Source organism: Protomyctophum bolini, assembly GCF_963924005.1.
Source record: "Protomyctophum bolini genome assembly, chromosome: 13".
NCBI classification, from domain to species: Eukaryota; Metazoa; Chordata; class Actinopteri; order Myctophiformes; family Myctophidae; genus Protomyctophum; species Protomyctophum bolini.
The window spans coordinates 23,973,713-23,994,376 of NC_137874.1; the positions used below are offsets into that span (position 1 = coordinate 23,973,713).

A 20,664-nucleotide genomic window follows, 5' to 3' on the forward strand; every position below is an offset into this window, starting at 1 on the left:
CTACTCAGGTTTATGTGAACACCCCGGACAGTTTTTAAGTTGCTCGATTCAGTATTTAGATATTTGATATTCATTTTAGCTGCCCCGCCCCCTTCCTATACAAAGATTAATCTAAAACACCCAAACATTTTATGGTGACTGATTTTGTCCTTCTAATAAGTGAGGGCTGTGTTTTTTCATTTACTGCTTTCATTTATTTTAATTACTTTGGAAAATGCTGCAGACCACGCTGCGCGACGGAGGAGACTAAAGAATAAAACAAAATATTAAAAATAAATGAAAACAGTAAATGAAAAACCACAGCCCCTCACGTATTAGAAGGACAATATAACATAAAAAAGGTTGGTGTTTTAGATGAATCTATCATGGTTAAAATGGAGTTTGAAGTTATAATGGGTTTGTATAGGAAGGGGGCGGGGCAGCTAAAATTAATATCAAATATCTAAATACTGAATCGAGCAATTTAAAAACTGTCCGGGGTGTTCACATAAACTAGCCTGACACTCAATTTGAATTTTCATTTTGTTTCACTTCATTATTCGTTTCTGAATCGCCAGAACATATTTTCTTAATGGCCGTGGCTAGCGATTCAGGGCTGGAGCCAGGCTACACATAAACCTGAGTAGAGTCAGTAGACGATAAAATGACCAAAAGTTTTTTTTTTCACACGATTGCTAAACATATTGACATACTAAGCAGAACTAACTAAAGTTGTGCTGAGCTTGGAATATAGTTTTATCGCTGAAGATAATACATATCTTATCTACACCTTTAAAGATCTCACAGAGAGTATCTTGTCCAAAAACAGCACAGGTAATACAGAGAGAGAACTATCTTGTCTAAAAACAGGCTTACATTATCATTGTTTGCTGCCGGCATTTTTTTTTTAACTAGCCAGCCATATCTCGGCTCGCATGTAATTTTCAGCGGGGTCCGTCGTTCTCCCGGGTCCTTGCAAACGCCCCCAGCCACTGCATTTTACTGAGTTTTATAGTTTTACTGAGGTTAGGTTTAGGTAGAGTTTTATTGAGGTTAGGTTTAGGGTTAGGTTTAGGTAGAGTTTTATTGAGGTTAGGTTTAGGGTTAGGTTTAGGTAGAGTTTTATTGAGGTTTGGTTTAGGGTTAGGCTGCCAATCACAGCGACTGGTTAATCACAGCGCACCATCTACTACTCAAACACGGTGAAGATCCCATGCTCACCATATCTCGACAGCCCCTCCAGGCTATGGGACTGTCAGTGGAGCAGTTGTATGGGTAAGAAGTCAGGTGGGCACCAAAACCATCTGGGCACTATAGGGTCCTGTGGGCACCTGGACGAGTGGGCACTTAGGGGTGGAGATAACTGGGCAGCTGGAGGTGGGCACTTATATATACTACTGTTTTTTTTTTAAATGTGTATTGTTTAAAAAACAAATAGAAGGGAAAAAATAGCGGAACTACCGGTAAATAAAATGCTGAACTGAATGCTGGGGCAGAGAAAACATAGCTAAACAGTACACAATACAATGATAGAAAAAACGTTGAAACTCTGTTATAACGTAACTCATAAACCAACTAAATGGAAAAAGCAGCACTCTAAAATTAAAAATGCAAGACTGTCTTGTCTTGCATCTTTTATATTGGAGTAACACTTTTTCCATTTAGTTGGTTTATGAGTTAAGTTATTTTCAAAGCTGAGCTCTGTACTGCCTTAAACAAAGGGCAGTTTCCAGAGGAAGCGCACCTGTTTTTTCTATATACTGTATAATGTACTTTTGACCTCAGTACTGTCTTGGCAAATATACGGGTACTCTTATATTGTACTTTTGACCTTGGTGTTGTTTGGAGGTTTAAAGAACAGTGGGTTAAAACTTAATTATCACTTACCAACAACAAAGCAGCATGCTATGTAAAGTTAAAAAACACTAATTCAGGTGCCCACCTCTCCAGGTGCCCACTCGTCCAGGTGCCTAGTCATCTCCACCCCTAAGTACCATCTAGTGCCCAAATGGTTTTCGTGCCCACCTGTCCATGTGCCCATTCATCCAGGTGCCCAGTCATCCCAGAAATATGGTGCTCAGATGTGCCTAGTGCCCACCTGACTTGTATTCATATTAACTGCTCAACCAGTTAGGAAAAGGCATAGGCTATTATCTGGTGTTTTTATGTGATGCCTTAATTTCCCAAGACTCATCCGCAGTAGATCTGATCTTCACCCAATAACCCCACTCTTTGCTGGAATTATGTCTAACCTACAACGGTGGCTAGTAAACCAAGATGATAGAAACGCAGCTTTTATAACATCCTGATGGCATTAAACAGCCTTCGTAGAGCAGCAAGCAATGCTCCACATTTATATAAAGCAGCTGTTTGGGGACGAATGATTTTTATTTGTTTTTGCCTTTTAGATAGTTATTAGTGAAGATGGACAGTGGGAGGGTATGATGATGATGTCACACGCGTTCCCTCTATAGTTCCTATGAAGGTTTACTTGTTAGAATTTTTGGTGTTATCATTCTTTGACTCTCTTGCATTCACACACATTACACATAAAATAAACCGTTACAAGCACACATTTCAATTTCAATTTAATATTGAAGGTCCAGTAGAGTACATTCACAAAATCATGGACCAGTAGCATTGGTCTTCAGAATACAAAACACAGTACAGCAGTTCTACTGTAGCAACATATCCACCATACTGTATGGATGCCAATGATAGCGGAGACAGACAGCACAGCATTTTGCAAGCCATTTAGCCTTTTTGGGTATCCCACGTTTTTGAAACACTTGTATGACCAACCTGTGAGTGTGCTAGGCTGCCAATATGAAAACAAGTAGTACACCTACTGAAGAATCAAGCTCTGAGATGAGATTTAGGCGTGGTTTGTATTTAACAACCTTGGTCATAAAGACTTCCTCTAGGCTTGAGTCAAGGGTGCAGACTACCTCTAAAACAAACACTTATTTGGACTCTTCATTGACTACTACAACATCTGGTGTATTGGCAGTAAGATGTGAAAAAGTGCCTGGGTTGCTACTGCAGAGTGCAGACATAGGCACACACACACACACACACACACACACACACACACACACACACACACACACACACACACACACACACACACACACACACACACGCGTGCACACGCACACATAATGAAAAACGTCTACAAATCAGAACTGCATTAAGCCAAATTTTCATTGCAGTGAAATGTATTCCCAGCTAAATATATTCACAGAAACATCATTTAACATTGGACATCCATCCATATGCTGTTTAAGGCCACTTTTGTGGATTTCAGCAGAATAGTGTACATTGATTTTTTTATGGGGAATCTTTGCATAATATCATTTCTATAAGATTGTTGCCAATTTTAGCCCACTCAGTGTTATGTACATAATATCTGGCCTAATAAAGTCTGCATTAAGTCGAAGCATATTTTCAAACCTGAGAATTGTGCCAGTGGTACGACCAAACCAAGTAATTGTGTGTATTTTAAATATTATTTATTTTGTTCCCAACCAATTCCCCCCCCCCCCCTGTTGTGATATTAATTTTAGATCATTCCTGAAGTATTTAGCTTAATTTTGTGGTAGTAGTCACATTCTATTGAATATTAAACATCTATTATCACAAGACGGCTAGGTTGAAATGTTAATGTAAAAATCCAAGAACAAAAATATACATTTACACACACATTTTCTCTTGCAGAGATCAAATGAAACCTAGATGTACACATTCTAGAAAAAATTATGACAAATATGAGGCCCACATAGCAAGTACTGATTTTATAGTTACGCTGCAAAAACTTAGATTGTTTAATCTACTTTTGTAAACTGCAATGTGGAGGTGGAATCCCACTGATTATTAGAACAATGTTTTACATTATTAAAATGTTAAACCTATAGAAAATTGTATCAGGTGCTCCATGAATAGAAGAATATATGCCAGATAAAATGATCTATGCTAGCTACATAGACAACGTTTATGATGTCCTTTCAACATAACCATTTTTGTGGTGTTTGGGGAGGTCTGTGTGACTTAACCACTCATAGTTTTATTAAGTAATAAATAAAAAAAAGAAAAAAACTAATTCGGTTTGCAATCACGAGCATGACTCACACTGAACGTCCATTTGCTTATACTGTAGTAGCTGGCAAAGAGTAGAGGACTGACGTTGTCATGGCATTGCAGTTTGTGTACAGAGGCTAGTGGGGATGACTCTTAGTCCTTTTATCTAAAGAATGAATAATTGATAAGTTTCCTCCAGCATACCTTACTTAATCATCAAAGAACTCACTTTCCCATCATGGCTGGCATGGATGGTAAATCTTTTAGCAATTTGAAAAGAAAGGAGAGACAGAGAGACCGTTAAAAGCTTTTGTTTCCATTGTTTATCAAATAAAAAGGTGTACAGTGTACTTATTATCATATATTTATTTATAAAGTGCTTAATAGGAATAAGATAATTATGTAATTATATATTCTTATATTAGTCGTTTGTTTATTTTCTTATCTTTATTGTTGGAGTCTTCCGGCATTGTGTGAGCTGTTATTTACATAATGTATACAAGTCCCGGGTTGATATCCCCCACTGTCAGTTTGTAGTGGAGGTGGGGGAGTGTGTGTTTCTGCTGAAATCATGACACGGAGCAGGTGACACCAGCGTCTTCAGAATGGTCACAGTTGTGCACATCCCGGGATATATGGGAACACTCCCCAAGTGAGGCCTCTTCGCCGCTACACTTGAGATTGTCCATGAGGATCGTTCCTGTGCCCGGGCCAAAGGTGGACTCTTTCCACGCTTTTGTAGCCTCTCCACAGCCGACTTTGCGACACGCGACCCGGGCATCTGGGAGGTCCCAGGCGTCATCACACACCGTGCCCCACTCGTTCCCGGAGAAGATCTCCACCCGGCCCTCACAACGATGCAGGCCACCTACTAGTCTCACTGATCCTATGCGCAAATATAGAAATAACAGATGTTTACGTTCAGTCGTTGTCTTAGTTTCTATTTAATTTTTTTGCCTTTAAAGGTTTCATGACATTCATTTTCATTCATTATTATTATTATATATTTTTTTTGTTTAGTTTTATGACCTCAATTATACCCACACAACCCGAACTTTCAACATTCAGTGGATCTTTCTTTTCTCTGTGCATTCTAAAGCCTTTTGAGCTGCAATGAAAACAGGTGACATCTGCTTGGAAATCCTTATGTGATATATGGGATTTGTGGACTCTTACCTCACAGTCCACAGGCAAATCAGAGCGCTTGTTTGAGCCAGAAAACCACAGACAATCTACTGAATGTTAAAAGTTCCGATTTCTGGGGGTCACAATCCCTTATTCGTGAAATACGTTTTGAACTTGGGCCACGGTGTGAGCAGTGGCCTTGTGGTTTGGATAAAAGACTTCCTCTCCAAACCGACCTCATATAATCTGTCAGTGGAAATATGTCTGGAAATTGAAATATCACCTTGCTATTGTTACAGGTCAGCTTAGTTGGACCTTTATTGAAGGGACCAGAATTGACAGTTTATCATTGAAGATTCAGGGCCTACCTTCACTGCTTGGTGGTATGGTGGGATCCCTCTCTGTTGCCCCAAAGTCATGTGCATCGCGACTGGACGGTTGGAAGGCTAGAGGAAGCAGATAGAGATAATAATAATAAATATAGCTGCAAGCAGCGATAAGGCGGGAACAAGCAGGAAGGCAATAAGAACAATATGCACAATAAGCCATAGAAATATGGACTGAACTTGAGAAAAAGAAGATCATAAGACTCATATCCTTGAAGACAGTCATACGCTGAGTTGGCTGTACCAGGATTTGAACCCATGACCTTGTGGTCCAAAGGTGAAAAGTGCCATGACTTTTAGCCAAACGAGGCATGAGTTATGCCTGTTCAATGGTTTCATTTTAAAAAAAATGCTATAGCGCCCGCCCCTTTGGCCAATTGGAGTAAGACTGGTTTCGGTGTTATTTGGCATGACCCTTTACTATACTGTAAACTAAGTTTCATAAGCATATGACGCATGTACCGTATGTATTTTGGGCAGAAGAAGAATTTTCACAAAATAGCCATTTTCATTGGCTCATAAAACCTTCAATTACTTCCGATTTCTTGTCCGAATAGGTCACGTGTAGATGTTTTCGTGCATTTTGATCACAGACCCTGGGAGGAGATAGATTTGATCTGTTTTTCATATAATTAAAAATGGCTGGTGATCTAAAGGTCAGAGGTCAAAAGTAAGAGCATGTACTTGTTCGGCATGATGAGACTCATATGTGTATCATAGTTTCATTGCCGACGGTCAAATGGCTTATGAGCAAAGTTTGCATTTTCAATTGAGTGCTATAGTGCCACATTTTGGCCAATGGTCGTGGGCTTCGCATCCTCACCGTTTGGCATAGCCCTCTACCATATTTCCATTAAGCGAAAACCGACTGCACGGTTCAGCCAGAACTGTTATTTTTGGCGGAAGAAGAAAACAAAAACAATAAGAGACCTTCGGGACTGTTTTTTCCCTTAATGGAAATATAGTCTAGTTGTAGAGCCATCATGTAGACATAACATCTGTGGCAAACTTGCTTGTCTATGCAATTTCAATGGTGTCCCCTTTGCCTATTCCTCTCCAATTGGGGGGGGGGGGGTGATAATTGTTCAATCTTTTAGGAATATAGTTATACTTTCCTTTCAACCTTCAAGTGGTCGTGTACTCTATGAAGTTGATTAGCCTTGAATTCTTCCACTCCATTTTCTATATTTTCTATATAACTCCATTATATAATATATATGTATATTTGTAACTACTGGCCTACCGGCATGCACACCTCTCCAATTGATCCAAAATGCCGCAGCTCGCCTAGTTTTCAACCAGCCAATTTCCCATGTCACTCCCCTTCTCCGCTCTTTCATTGGCTCCCGGTCGCTGCCCACACAGAGTACGAAACTCTGAGATTGGCATTCAAAGCACCCAAAGGTATGGCTCCCCCATATCTTAAAAACGCCGGAAAAACGCTCCACACGTCCCAAACTCTTCTCCCTTCTGACTCCAAAACTATGGAATGCACTTCCCATTGCAATCAGAACTGCAGACTCACTCCCAATCTTCCGCCGTAGTCTGAAAACTCATCTCTTCAGACTCCATCTTAGCCTATAGCACTTGCCGTAGTACTTTCCCTAGCCTCGACCTCCTACAGGCGTATATGCATGGGCTCAACTTATACAGTATGTAACTCGTAACACGCGTAACTCGCGTATGTCGAATTTGAAGTCGGTGGACGGTTCTCAAATTACGTGCATTACAGCCGTACAAACAGACAGAGACATGGTGCATTTATAGATATAAAATAGATTATAGCTTCACTTCCTGTCATGGAGGCTCAATCTTACGTTGACAGGTGACTCCGGCATCCTCATGGTGGCCACAGTTGTGCTGACCCCATCCCAGGTGGAAGCAGTCAGAGAGCTGTCTTTCGTTGCCCTGGCAAGCTACATTGTCCAGCAGCGTCCGGCCCGCCCCATAGCCAAAGAATGCCTTGGTCTTGGCGGCAGTGGCCGGGCCGCAGCCCAGCTGCCTGCACACCACGGTGGCGTCGTTCATTTCCCAGTCGTCATCGCACACCGTCCCCCATTCGTTGCCGTAGAGGACCTCCACGCGACCCTGGCAACTGCTGTTTCCATTCACTACTCGAATGGTTGGCCGCTCTGCACGTCAACACACAGAGAGAAAGACAGATATTGATAACCGAGCAACTAACGTTAATTAAATTACATTTGAATAAATTGCTGCTACTTGTCGCAAATATTTTTATACAAATGCAAAAACATTGAAATACTGCTGTCAATGTCAAAAGTATAAAGCTAACATCTACTATATGGATGTATAACTACCTCTGACAGAAAATGCACCTGTTTATAGTTTCACAAGATAGTACTCAAAGTGTTAATGTAACACAGCTGTTTACACTAAGACTTGTTTACCCCTATGTAAACAAGTCTTAGTGCGTTTTCTAGTTCATCCTCGTAGCAGTTGTTGTATTGACCTGTACTTTTGTTTGAACTTTACTGTACCCATTCTACAAACTGTTAATACAAATCAGCATTACCTTTAGTTGTCATTGCAGGTGTGGTATGAGCTGTTGTACTGTCGGTGACTGCTCCATCAGTGGAAGTTTTAATTTCCTCTGTTTCTGGAAGGGGATGTACAAGACAGGACAGTGTCACTCAATAGACACATGCTACTTAACCCATTCTGACCGGAGATCAGATTCTAAAAATGTCTTCTACATCCTGACAGTTTTCATTCTGAGCTGAGATCAGATTCTAAAAATGTCTTCTATGTCAGTCGCTCTTCGATTTTTCAAAAATAGCAGACCTACAAGCTCGTAGCGCGCCACTCAGGGTTGGCTAACACCAAAGGGGTTCCCGCTCAAAATGGGTTAAAGCAAAAGGAAATCTAGAAAATATTTGCCTTATATTGCATGTCTATGGTGGCCATACTGTACAGGCCATTTTCAACACTATCCCCTCAGACAATTCCAGGCCACTTTTTTTCTGTTATTCAGGATATATTGAAGATACAAAATCAGCTGAGTTTGGGTTTTTTTGCAATTAGTTTGAGGTCAAATTGATTCACCACCACATTTTCATGGCACAACTCCATCCATTGTAAGATATTGAGGGAGGAAATGGCACCCTCTGCTGGTTTGGGGTTGAAGTGCAGAAGTGCAGAACTACTGTACCAAGTAATCGAGATAACAAGGAAGTCTGATTAACACAATAGACGCTGATGCTAATGGAAGATGTAAACTGTTTCCTTACCCTCGGTGCTCATCGTTGGAACAAATAATCTGGCCAGATGGCTTGTTTCCAGGGATGTCACAGTACTAGTGAAAGTTGAACCTTGAGAAGGTAAACATGAAAAAGAAGAACAATGATGTCCCAAGAATGCATTTTCTTTTAATGCATACAATAGCAAACACTGTAGAAGAGATTCTGATAAATGTACACAAACTGCCATTGTGCAACTGCTTATATTTCACGTTATATGAGGAGTACTATACCAGAGCAGAGGACCCCAGCATCCTCGTGATGGCCACAGTTGTGAATGCCCCAGCCCAGGCTTTTGCACTTGTACAGCTGCCGCTCATTGCCGTGACAGTTGACGTTGTCCAGTAGAATCAGTCCCGTTCCGTAGCCGAAGTAGGACTTGCCGTACGCCGAGACAACGTGGCCACAGCCTATCTGTTGGCACACCACCTCGGCATCGTTCTCCTCCCAGTCGTCATCACACACCGTCCCCCAGTGTCCCTGGTAGTAGATCTCTACGCGGCCCTGACACGGGTCCTGCCCACCGTCCAGACGGATGGTGCCATCTCCTAAACCGAGACAGAGGGATTTTGTTTTTGGAGAAAACATTCTGTGTGTGTGAGAAAGTCAGAATGTGGCCCTATAGAGCAGGGGTTCTCGATGTCTTTGGCTGCTTTGGGACCCCCCCTGAAATGCTTTGGCCGTGTCTCGTGACCCCCGCCACACCCCCTCCCCACCACCGCAATACAAATTGACTGCTACAATAACCTTATTAATAGAGAAAATAGTCAAAATACATCATAAATAAATAATGAAACCAGATACAATCATTAAGGATGTACTATGTAAACTCTTAATTTCCACTTCCCAGCCATTCAGTTGCAATTCTTTTTTTTTCTTCTTTAAAAGATTATAACCTGGGTTCCCCCCAAAATAATTTGGTGTCCCCCCCGAGGGGTCTCGACCCCCAGGTTGAGAACCCCTGCTATAGAGGCTATGCACCTGACATTGTCGTTATACCCAGAAGTTATGCGGGACACCCGCTTCGAATGGAATCAACCGATAATTCCCAGTAGGTTACCAGCATGTGCTGGTAACCTACAGTAGATCGATAAGATCGTCTTGATAAGTAACCTACTGGGAATTATCGGTTGATTTTCACTCAAATCTGTTGTGTGGGAAAGCCTACTGAGTGGCAAAAAACTACTATCTGCCCTACCTGATTGCATTAAACAACGTCAAACTCACTTTGTCACTCCATTTGCCATTCACTTTATGCATGCACATACGGTACCCTCTATAGTAACAGTGAGGTGAGAGGAAGCATGTGTTTCGAGCATAGCATGAAGCGAGACTGAACAAAAGCACCTTTATAGACAATAGAAGTTCTCATGTACTGTACGTAGCCATCACATAAAGTACAATAGCTTTTCCCAATGTAAGGAAAGCATGGATCTATGTGACACATTGGTACTGTACATTCCCAGTGGGATTTAATGACGTCACATTCTCAGTGAACTTGGTGAATGCTGGGTGTCTCATGTGACCCATTTGGGATTAAAGAATAAAAACAAATAAAAGGCTGACAACAAAGGCTGACCCAGCAAAGAATAAAAATGGCCTGGAATGTTCAGAAGGCTTTGAGGTGCTGCACTGTTTCCAGGAGACACTTTCACTTCAAACAGTAGCCTACCATTTTATTTCCTGTTTGGAACAATCTTTTGGGGGGAAGTTGGTATAATTAATGCCACACACATTTTGCCCATGCATGGTGTGTCTGGCAGAATACTGGAGAACTCGGGTCGCCGACTCTTCTTCATCTTTGCCGAGATTTCTTCCCCTTTCGCCGACTCTTCGTCACTTTCCGGTCCGAGTTCTGTCTGAGAACTCGGACGGAAAGTGACGAAGAGTCGCCGAAACGGGAAGAAATCTCGGCACTGGAGCGCGCATCTACTACTGCATGATGATCATGCACGCTGATCAGACAGCAGATCAATAAAAGCATGCAAAAGCATTCAGCTTTCACAAGTGTGCCCATATAGAGAAGGAAAATAATTAAGAATTCGGTGGCATTTCTCTCAGTCCCTGTCGCAGGGTAAACAAAACGTCATATAGCACATGGCTAATTGTACCGTGCCAGGGAGGAGGAGGAGGCGGAGCGGCTGTAACTTTCTCCAGGCCAATAATGGATTTAATCATTCCAAATAGGTCTCCATTCATTGCTACGGTCGACATGCTCGTCTCACTGTCACTCGCTTTTAGTTTTGACTAACGCAAGCGATAGTTGAGATTGTAGAGCTTGTAGATCTGTCTGTTTTTGCAGCTCCGGTGTCAGGGTAACAATAAGAAAAAATTATAGGCAGAGATGAAGTGAAGTTGAACAGCCAAGCAGCAGCAAGCTACGCTACGCTAAGCTAACATCACCACCACCATGCCTGGTGTTGTGTTAGCTTAGCAGCTAAGCCTTAGCTTCTTGCAATGCTATAGCGTTCTCACTGCGGTCTCACGGTGCAGGCACTGTGGGCTGCTGCTTGGAGAGGAGAGGCTACAGGCGGCTCAGCGGCTGCTATGACCAAATTGATTGTGTGCAACATGACAACTGTTTTAAAGTATTGTACAGTGACAACTATTGAAACTTTATTGTAAACAAACACTGCGGTCCACCCAGCTCCACCCCCCTGGCTACAGCAGGCAGCCAGCAGTGAGCCTGAGCACCGCGTCGAGCGTTGTTTCCTTCCTGAAAATGATCATTATCATCGCTCCCGTTGACTTTCATTCCCGTCCCGTCCCGATCACGGGATTAATAATTTTTTTTGGTTGTGTTGCTTTAGCATCGTTAGCACAGTAGCTAGCAGTAGCTAACATTCAGAAACTTGCAGCTGCAGCTGCTGAAAGTGCCCCGAAACGTGGAGAATATTCGGCAGAATCTGAAGAAGAGTCGTCGCGCGGCGAATCTTCTTAAGAGTCTGCCGAATATTCTCCACGGTTTGCCGACTTGTCTTGAGAAGTCGGCAAAAAGGGTAAATCCGCCGAGTGTTCTTGTTACCGTCTGGCACATTCATAAATGATGCATGACCACACACTCCGAGTCCTAAATATTGAACACAAACTAAATTGTATGTATTATTATTATTGTATAAAATTTACATTTGATATATTGTAATGTATTTATAAGTGTAAGTGCAATCTTAATTGAGTCAGTCTCATTTAGATAAAGCCACTTACTTAAACCTGTGTTTTGCTCTGCTGTGGTGATGACCTCTCCACGAGGCTTTGACTCCATCAAGGTTGCATCTGCCAAAAAAAATAATTAAGAATCAGGAATGTTAGCAGAACTACACTGGTGTTCACGTTTCACATCATCATCTTCTTTTCCTTTGAGCCACAGCGAATCATCTGCCTCCATCTCACCCTGTCCTCTGCCTCCTCTTGTCTCACACCAACTAACTTCATGTCCTCTTTCACTACATCCATAAATCTTCTCTTTGGTCTTCCTCTAGGCCTCCTGCCTGGCAGTTCCAACCTCAACATCCGATATATACTCACTATCCCTCCTCTGTGCGTGTCCAAACCATCTCAGTCTGGCCTCTGTGGCTTTATTTCCAAAAGATCTTGTGCTGTCCTTCTGATGTAGCCTACTAGCACTCCTGACCTAGTATCCATCCTTGTTACTCCCAGAACCTCAACATTTTAGTCTCTGCTACCTCCAGCTCTGCTTCCCGTCTTTTCCTCAGTGCGACTGTCTCTAAACCATCACTATTGTTTAAAAAGGTATGAGCCACCACCAGTTCCCCAGCCAAGTGTAGGGCTCTAAATTATACATCGGCATGCTGCAGTCTTGCTCACCAAAAGCATTTAACTACTGTAGACTTGAAGGCTTTAATACCTTTGCATCTCACAGACACATCTTCAAAGTGGTAGCAGTTGTGGACGCCCCAGCCTTGGTTGCCACACTGGCCAAGGTTAGTCTCCCCTCCTTTACAGTTGACATTATCCAGCCAGATCTGCCCCGAGCCCTGGCCAAAGTGGGAGCTGCTCCCCACGGACGCGGCCAGTCCACACTCCAGCTGCCGACACACCACGTTAGCATCCACCATGTCCCAGTCGTCGTCGCAGACGGTGCCCCACGTGTCGTTGTAGCGCACCTCCACCCGGCCCTCACACCTGTTGCGGCCATGGACCAGTTTCACTGCATTAGGGATGAACAAGACAGTCGTCACTGACTCGTCAGTGATGTTTTCGCTTTCTGCAGTCTGCAGTGTCACCAGGCTACAAATGTAATGATTTGTGATATCACTCATTTAACAGCAACGTTACGTTTCCTTTCTCCATTTTCTTGGTAGATTTGTTTTAGGTTGTTGGCAGGCAGCACATGATTCAAAACAGATTTTCATGAAAACAAATCTGATCTAGGAGGAAATAACTTGCATGCTCGATAATTTTTTTTTATCGTTTGTTCTGACATGCATGTGTCATACTACGAAAAACTAATCTGGACAGGGTGTGTGCAGTTGGTCTCTGCCTGCCTTTCTCTCTCTCTCTCTCTCTCTCTCTCTCTCTCTCTCTCTCTCTGTCTCTATCACACACACACACACACACACACACACACACACACACTTCCCTACCTTTCATTTGTCTCTCTTTATATCTTCCTATACTGTATGTCATTTTGTTGTACCTTTTCTCAGATACTTGCTCCGATAGAAGTATGAATTAATAACTGATGAATGGCCGCTAAGGGTTATAAAAGGTGTACTGTACTGTGCACATTGTGGCTGGGAAAACGAGAGAGGACCGATTAGCATGGCTTAATGATAGCTAATAGTGTGGAAAAAATCCTTTTAGAACAGGTCCTAATCCCTTTCAGCATAAGAGACAAAATAAGACTGAATGAGCCACATGACTCCATAGACTAGAGACAAGGAGATGGGGAGAGAGAGAGAGAGAGAGCGAGAGAGAGAGAGCACATAGAAAATAAGTAATTGAGGAGATTAGGGAAATAGAGAACTGTGAAAGTAGCCTTGTTTTTGAATGCCCCAGGGCCTGATTTAATATATTTACTCTCTCTTTTCCTGACACTCGACTCGGTCAGCTACTATTGTCATGCCTTGGACATGTAAACAAGGGTGTGTGTGTGTAGGTGTGGTGGAGGTGACGGGGCTCGTGCTTACCTTCGTAATGCGTCGGTTCTGGGTTACTGGCTGAAATGGGAGGGAGGAGGAAGTGAGGGAGAGACAGTGTATAGTCAAATGATTTGTTGAAAGGAGTTTCTTGGCCTTCCATAGTTCACCATGCTCTATATCTACTATATCTATTTTCCTGTAACCCTACACCCTGATTGAAAAACACAACAGGAAGCTTATTTACTAGTCTGAATGCAGCCACAACAGAAATACGTTTTACGCTTTATTACTGTGAGAATATTGCATATTTATGTCCGAGACGAAAGTCAAAGACAAATGACTGATTCTGATGGTCTATTAAGTAAAACAGTGCTCTGAACTTTTGTTTTGGTGCACCACTTTTAGACTCCACATGGCCAAACTAATTAAAAGCTAACAATAAAATTTGAAAGGTATAGTAAGTATTTTGCTAAAAGGTTAAATCACTATATTCTGATTGCTATAGAGTGTTTGTTCAGTAACAGAGGTCTCCCTGTCTCTCAAGCTCTTTAATGAACAGAAAATACATTTTCAGGTAGGTGACGAAATTTCAGGTGACGAAATTTCAGCCAATCAGGAGAGAGTAGCCTCAGCTTAATTTTTATAAAGGTAAAGGTAAGGTAAATTTTATTTATAAAGCACCTTTCAAAACAAATGTCACAAGGTGCTGTACAATAAATAAAATGAAATAAAACGAGAGCAACACATAGATCAACAATAAAACGACAACACAATGACAGAGTAGTGATAAAATATATAAACATGTAGTACAGACAGTATTACAAACAAAAGTGCTTACGAAACAAATAGCAGCTTTTTAAATGTATGGACAGATTCTGCCCTCCTTAGGGAAAGGGGTTATTCATTCCATAGGGTAGGGGCTAGAACTGCAAAAGCTCTATCGCCTTTAGTTCTTATTCTTGTATTAGGAACTTTATAGTGTTCCAGTTCCAATTTTGTCTGCTCAATTATTTGTGTAATCACTTACAATTCCACTTGTTTAATCTGTAACCTGACTGAGTTCTCTATCCTGTTTGGGTAAAATTGGTATCCCGATCTGAAAATGCATTTTCTGTATAATAAAAAGCTGTATAGAGACATGGAGTCTCCTGTTACTGAACACACACTATAGCAATGGGTGCTATCATAATATAGAGCTTTTTAACACTTATTTTAACCAAAGAAAATCACTTGCACTACTTTTAAGTAAATCATACGAGTACTTTTTCCACCACTGCGGATTGCAGCTTTATTTCCAGGAGTCGGTGGTATTGGGTTGCAATGTCTCACAAAAGACAGCAAGTGGACTTTTCTGAATATCACACCCAATGTAGGTCAATTCACAGGCTTCTCTCATTGTGAATGTTCTGTAGCAGTGAAACCAAATTGTATATACAGTACATGAAAATGAAAGCACTTACTGGATATGGCTCGTCTGTTTACGCTCACATCTCCTGAAATCAGAATGCATACGGTATGAACATGTTAAGTCACATCCACAGTTATATATCTCGTATATCAGTATATTATTATTATCAGTATATTGTACATTTGATTATAGGCGTACACACTTGTTCTCTTTATGGGCTAGTGATCCATAATGTCCACTGGAAGAAGATTCTCACTACAATAATACAATATGTCCCTTAACCCATTTAGGACTGTCACCAGATTCTACAAAATGTCTTCTGAATCTGAATCCTGACAGTTTTCTGAAAACCCTATGTTTTAATGTCAGTGGTTCTCAAACTATTTCATGTCAAGGACCTCAAAAATTATTATGTAATTGGCCGCCAACCCCCATGTGAAAATATGTTGTTCCAGGGACCCCCCCCCTACGAGTTAAAAACGTGCACTGTGAAAGAATATCAATTCAAAGATTTGCGCCACATTTTCACGACTTTTCAAAAATAGCAGATCTACAAGCTCATAGCGCAGATCTACAAGCTTGTAGATCTGCTATTTTTCAACAGCTAAAAGTTTAAAATAATGGTCAAAGTGGTTAAAAGCTATAAGGTGACACAGATGCGTCCTCAGGTAAAAATGGGTTAAAAATAATAACGGAAGGGCTTTTCGGTGCCCATGACTGGTAAACACTGGGCACTGTGGGCAGACGGTGACTATGAACACAAAGGCGCCCATCTACAGGGAGATCACTTGCAGCTACGCCCGGTTCTTCAGCTCTATTTAGGCCTTAAACACGTGTCTCTTCACTGGCACACAGGGCTCTAGCTCATGTGTCACATTCTCTTCTCACCAGTTTAGGGCAGTCACTTTCAAAGTCTTCTTTTTGAAACTCGCATTTTCAAAATAACTTTCTTGTAGTTGTAACCCAAAACTGGTTCAAGTTCAAGTACAAAATGTACTTTTTTTGTGGGCAGGTTTTTTAGGCTACTGAGTCACTATGATATTGTTTAGCAATGAATATGTAGCCTACCTAGCTTTCACACAATTGAATCTCGAAACCTATACATTAATCTAAATTGTATAATGTTTAATTCTGTCAAGGTCAAATTCATCTGGAGAAGTACAACAAAGGTAATAGCATAGAGTTTTGCTATATACAATAAACCAGTGGTTTAACTTTTGGTGCCCAAGGCATACCAATGGACAAGTCAAATTCTCAAGGCACACCTGTATTCATTGCAAAAATCGCATCCGTATGAATAGAGTGGCGCTCTTATCATCATACGTCATCATACATCATCTCATTCTCGCCAATCATTAGTCTTTTCATGTTTGTGTTTACACAAACACTCAAAACTGGCCATTCATTATCAATGATTAATGTTTAATGTTTGTGTTAGGACAAAGTTTGTGTTTACACGCACACTAAAAGGTGGACATAGGAGGGGCTAGCGCCCCTCACAAATAACTTATTAACAAGATCACAACCATGTCCAAAATAGGTTGCCAGGTTGACACTGACAGTGGTTAGGCAGTATAATTTGCCTGTACTGGAAAACACCTCAACACACCATTTTGGAACCACTGCAATAAACAAATATATAGTTTGGGGAAAAACACAGTATCTCATGTTTGTTGCTTAGAGTTCCAAAGTATTTAGTATAAGTATTTACACTAGTATAATCAAATGACTTTGGTTAGCTTATCCTCTCAATAGTGATACAGTTAACAAAAGTATACCATTTTGTAAGACGACATTGTCACATTTCTCAAATAATTTCAGATTTCGTTTATGAAGATCTATAAGTTTGTTTGGCCTATAGTGGCTTTGACTGTTTGTATACTTTTGGGGAAAAATCCACAGTACTCCTCCACCTGCGACCCACTCGACTCACCTTGTTGCTGCATCACACTGAATGCCACCAAGAAGAGTGTCCCCAGCAGGGACACCAAGATCCAAATCACGGGCTTACAGCACCAGCACTGCAGGCTTTGCATGGCTGCGTGACTAACCGTTCACCTGGAACACACATTCAAAAACATTGAAAATCAGCAGTCACTGTCTTTGTCCATTTGTCCAGATTTCCTCACATCCTGAGGTGTAGGCTACTTGTCCCCCTTTGCTTTCCTCCTTTGTATGGTGTTTAATACATAACCTAGTACAAGCTCTTATACTGTTGTGCTACTGCTGAGCAATAGTAACTCATCTCATTTGTTCAGAGTGTTGTGATTCAGTATTGGATTGTTTGCTCGGTCTGAGGGACCCTGCAGCCAGATTTCTGTTGTGGTAATGGCTATTGATGGATGTTTCGGGTCAGGGAAGTGAAAGTTGTGGCGTACTAAATAAATCGTTTTTCCAGAGGTCATGTGATTCACAGGCAGGGCTGAAACTGACGTGTGGCGCGTGATATTTATGGAGAGGTGTAAGGAAGTCACACTGTGATGTCATTCCATATGACGACCACCTCCCAAAGTGCACCACTAACAACGACATCCCATTTATGGGGTCTTCTGCTCCAAATGCCTAAAACACTATAGAGCGTCACAGTCCCGCCCCCTTTCAGAACGACGAGGGGACCAGGAAATAATTCCCTATTCATTTTCCCCATAGACATTTCAAAAAGTATTTATTTAAAGACCTTAAAAGCCTCGAAGCCAACAGCCGTGTTGACAAATCATGACAATACACACATATTTTTGGGCCGAACAAATAATTAGAAAGAAGAAAAACAACAACAAAAGTGTTGTACCCCGTCTTTCTAATCTGTTCCACGCCCTTTTTAATTTTTTATTGTCATGATTTCTCTGTTGGCTTTGTCCAAGGCTTTAAAGGTCTTTAAATAAAAAGTTTTTGAAACGTCAGATCTTAACCCATTCAGGACAGAAACCCATTTTAATGTTTTAAGCATTATGTTATACTTTAGCTAGCGCGCTTGTATAGATCTGCTATTTTTGAAAAATCGTGAAAATTTTATTTTTTCAGAGCAAACGTTTTTAACTCATATCTTTCCTTCTGGGGGGTGTCCCTGGAACAACATTTTCAGATGGGGGTCGGTGGCCAATTACATAATAGTTTTTGGGGTCCTTGACATGAAATATTTTGAAAACCACTGACATAGAAACATTTTCAGAAAACTCATGATTTAGAAGACATTTTGTAGAATCTAGCCTCAGTCCTAAATGGGTTAATCAATGGCTAAAGAGTTATATATATTACTAAACTGGACTTGCTGCACAAGATGGCTATCATCATGGCATGAATGCATCATGCTGGTAGCTACAACAGTGGCCCAAATCAACCAAAACAGCACAGGCCCACAGTGTCGTGCTCATACGTTAACGATATAGGATAGCAGATGACCACAGACAACTTATGAGTTTGCACATTTTCTTCAAGGTCAGAGTGGCAAGGGCTTGTTCTCCATGTACAGAAAGGACGCTGTTTTATGACTTTGGAAATTAGATTCCAGCTAGGGGCTTTCCTTTAGTTGGAATTCATTGGCAATCACTCAATAACCAGGCAATAATTTTGTAACCAGACACTACTGTACATTATACACATCTGTGAGACATTCTGAATACTGTGCTCAAATGTAAACAGTATGGGTTATGTTAATATTTCTAAGTTATTATTTAAAACACATTGTGAGTCTACATGGGACGGGGATTTTTGGTTGTTTGTCTTTTTTTCCACAACCAGAATCCCCCCTGACCTTACACTGGAATGCGTATTAGGGGATGATGAGGGGAGAATTTGATATTGGCCCCTTGAGATAGTGGACATTCCGAGCCCAGTGGGCACAAAAAGACATTTCTGCTTTCAGTGGTCCCCATCCTCAGGCATAAATGCTTCTTCCTGCAATCTGTCACTACAACCCTCCAAAACGCTTAGGCACCCGATGACACTGTAGGGGCGCCTCTCGTCTCCTCGGAGAGAGTAGAAGGCAGGAGGGGGGCCATGTCAAAATCCAACTTCCCTTTTTAGGGAACTGTACTGTATATGTACAATTCATTTCAGTGTGTTTATTATGGAGTCAGATATAATGCATGTTCACAATCACATACGTAGTCTTGTAGAATAGCAGATGTTAGTGTAAACAGCACCCAAACAAACAGTAGTTGCCATTAAACTTTGGCCGGTGGGAGCAGTCATTTGTTGCAGGTTGTTGCATGGGCATAATAGATGAAAGGCAGAGAGGGCCATAAGATAGGACATTGTATATCCAATTGGGAGGTGGGGATTTTTAACACCCACCTGGGAAGTCTAGCATCACGGCAATTTCATTTGCACGCTGTGCTAACACACCACTCCAAACTCTGGGACAAATAGTCCAGTTATGAGGGATGAAAAAGAATCTAGTCCCCAATGTTGTGTTTTTCAATACTCCATTCATAGTGGGATGTAGCGCAGATCCGCCGGGGAATAATGTCGCCTTTTGTGTCGGCTGCGTGCTTCCCCTCCCTCCTCTCTTCTCCGCACTGAGAAATAGCTGAAAGATCTCAGCCCCACAAAAATATACCCCTTAATGTCTGAGATAAATGAGGGAATGACGGTCACTTGCTTGACAAGGAGGATTCCCCCCATTTCCCATTTAAATCACTTATTGCTTCTCTCAACACGTCTATCCCACCCGCATCCTTTTCCATAAGCAATGTCATCCTGGTTTACACATACTGTAGCCTACTGCACCAATTGACCGTTTAATGTGTAACATGCTAATTATACAATAGAGGAGTCCACATATAGAATAGTAAATAAAACAAGAGGAAATATTACCAAAATACCAAACCCGGAATATTAATTTGTTTGAGATTATATGAATTACATTTTAAATATGAATTTACATGGCAATTTAAATACATTTTTGGCTGTTGTACATAACCATACACTTTTAAAACATATTTATCTAATGCTGAAAGTTCAGCTTTTGTCATATCAGCTCAGAACCTCAATGAATTCAAGATATTTCCTATCACTGACTTGAAATTAATCCAGGTGTTTTCATTGATATATTTAATAGTTCAATAAAAATAAACAGGTATGGAAAAGCAGAAAGGACAAGAATGTATTCATACCTGTTGGAAGATTATTTATCTCCTGCCAAAACAAACAAAAAATAGATATAATAAAGTTCAGTATAGTTGTCCTCTGAAAACAGACTCAAAAAGCAAATTGTCCTTGGAATTCAAACAGTGCGTAGTTTAATTCCAAAAGTCACTCAGAAAAGAAAATCTGCACAAAAGCGTCTCATCCAGATCTACATGTACGAGGTCTTTCATGTCCTTAACCCT

General features: G+C 41.2%; 1 protein-coding gene across 1 annotated transcript; it reads right to left on the reverse strand.

Annotated features, from left to right (window-relative positions):
* Positions 1 to 3,936: 3,936 nt before the first annotated feature.
* LOC308326673 (scavenger receptor cysteine-rich domain-containing group B protein) lies at positions 3,937 to 20,664 on the reverse strand. Its single transcript, XM_080779659.1, has 12 exons — positions 20,449 to 20,664; positions 17,268 to 17,392; positions 15,387 to 15,419; positions 13,975 to 14,004; positions 12,690 to 12,992; positions 12,029 to 12,097; positions 9,058 to 9,372; positions 8,816 to 8,896; positions 8,101 to 8,184; positions 7,385 to 7,699; positions 5,550 to 5,627; positions 3,937 to 4,942 (listed from the first exon to the last, which is right to left on the reverse strand). Exons 2-12 carry the CDS (start codon positions 17,368 to 17,370, stop codon positions 4,626 to 4,628), a joined length of 1,728 nt encoding a protein of 575 aa, XP_080635785.1. The 5' UTR covers positions 17,371 to 17,392; positions 20,449 to 20,664; the 3' UTR covers positions 3,937 to 4,625.

What these genes read in the sequence shown, in the direction of transcription:
- LOC308326673 (XM_080779659.1), bottom strand. Translation starts at nt 17,370, where the DNA reads ATGCAAAGCCTGCAGTGCTGGTGCTGTAAGCCCGTGATTTGGATCTTG. An exon ending in AGAGCAAAACACAGGTTTAA is followed by an intron (nt 9,373 to 12,028) that starts GTAAGTGGCTTT and finishes GTCTCGGTTTAG; the next exon opens with GAGATGGCACCATCCGTCTG. An exon ending in TGCTGGGGTCCTCTGCTCTG is followed by an intron (nt 8,897 to 9,057) that starts GTATAGTACTCC and finishes TACCTTCTCAAG; the next exon opens with GTTCAACTTTCACTAGTACT.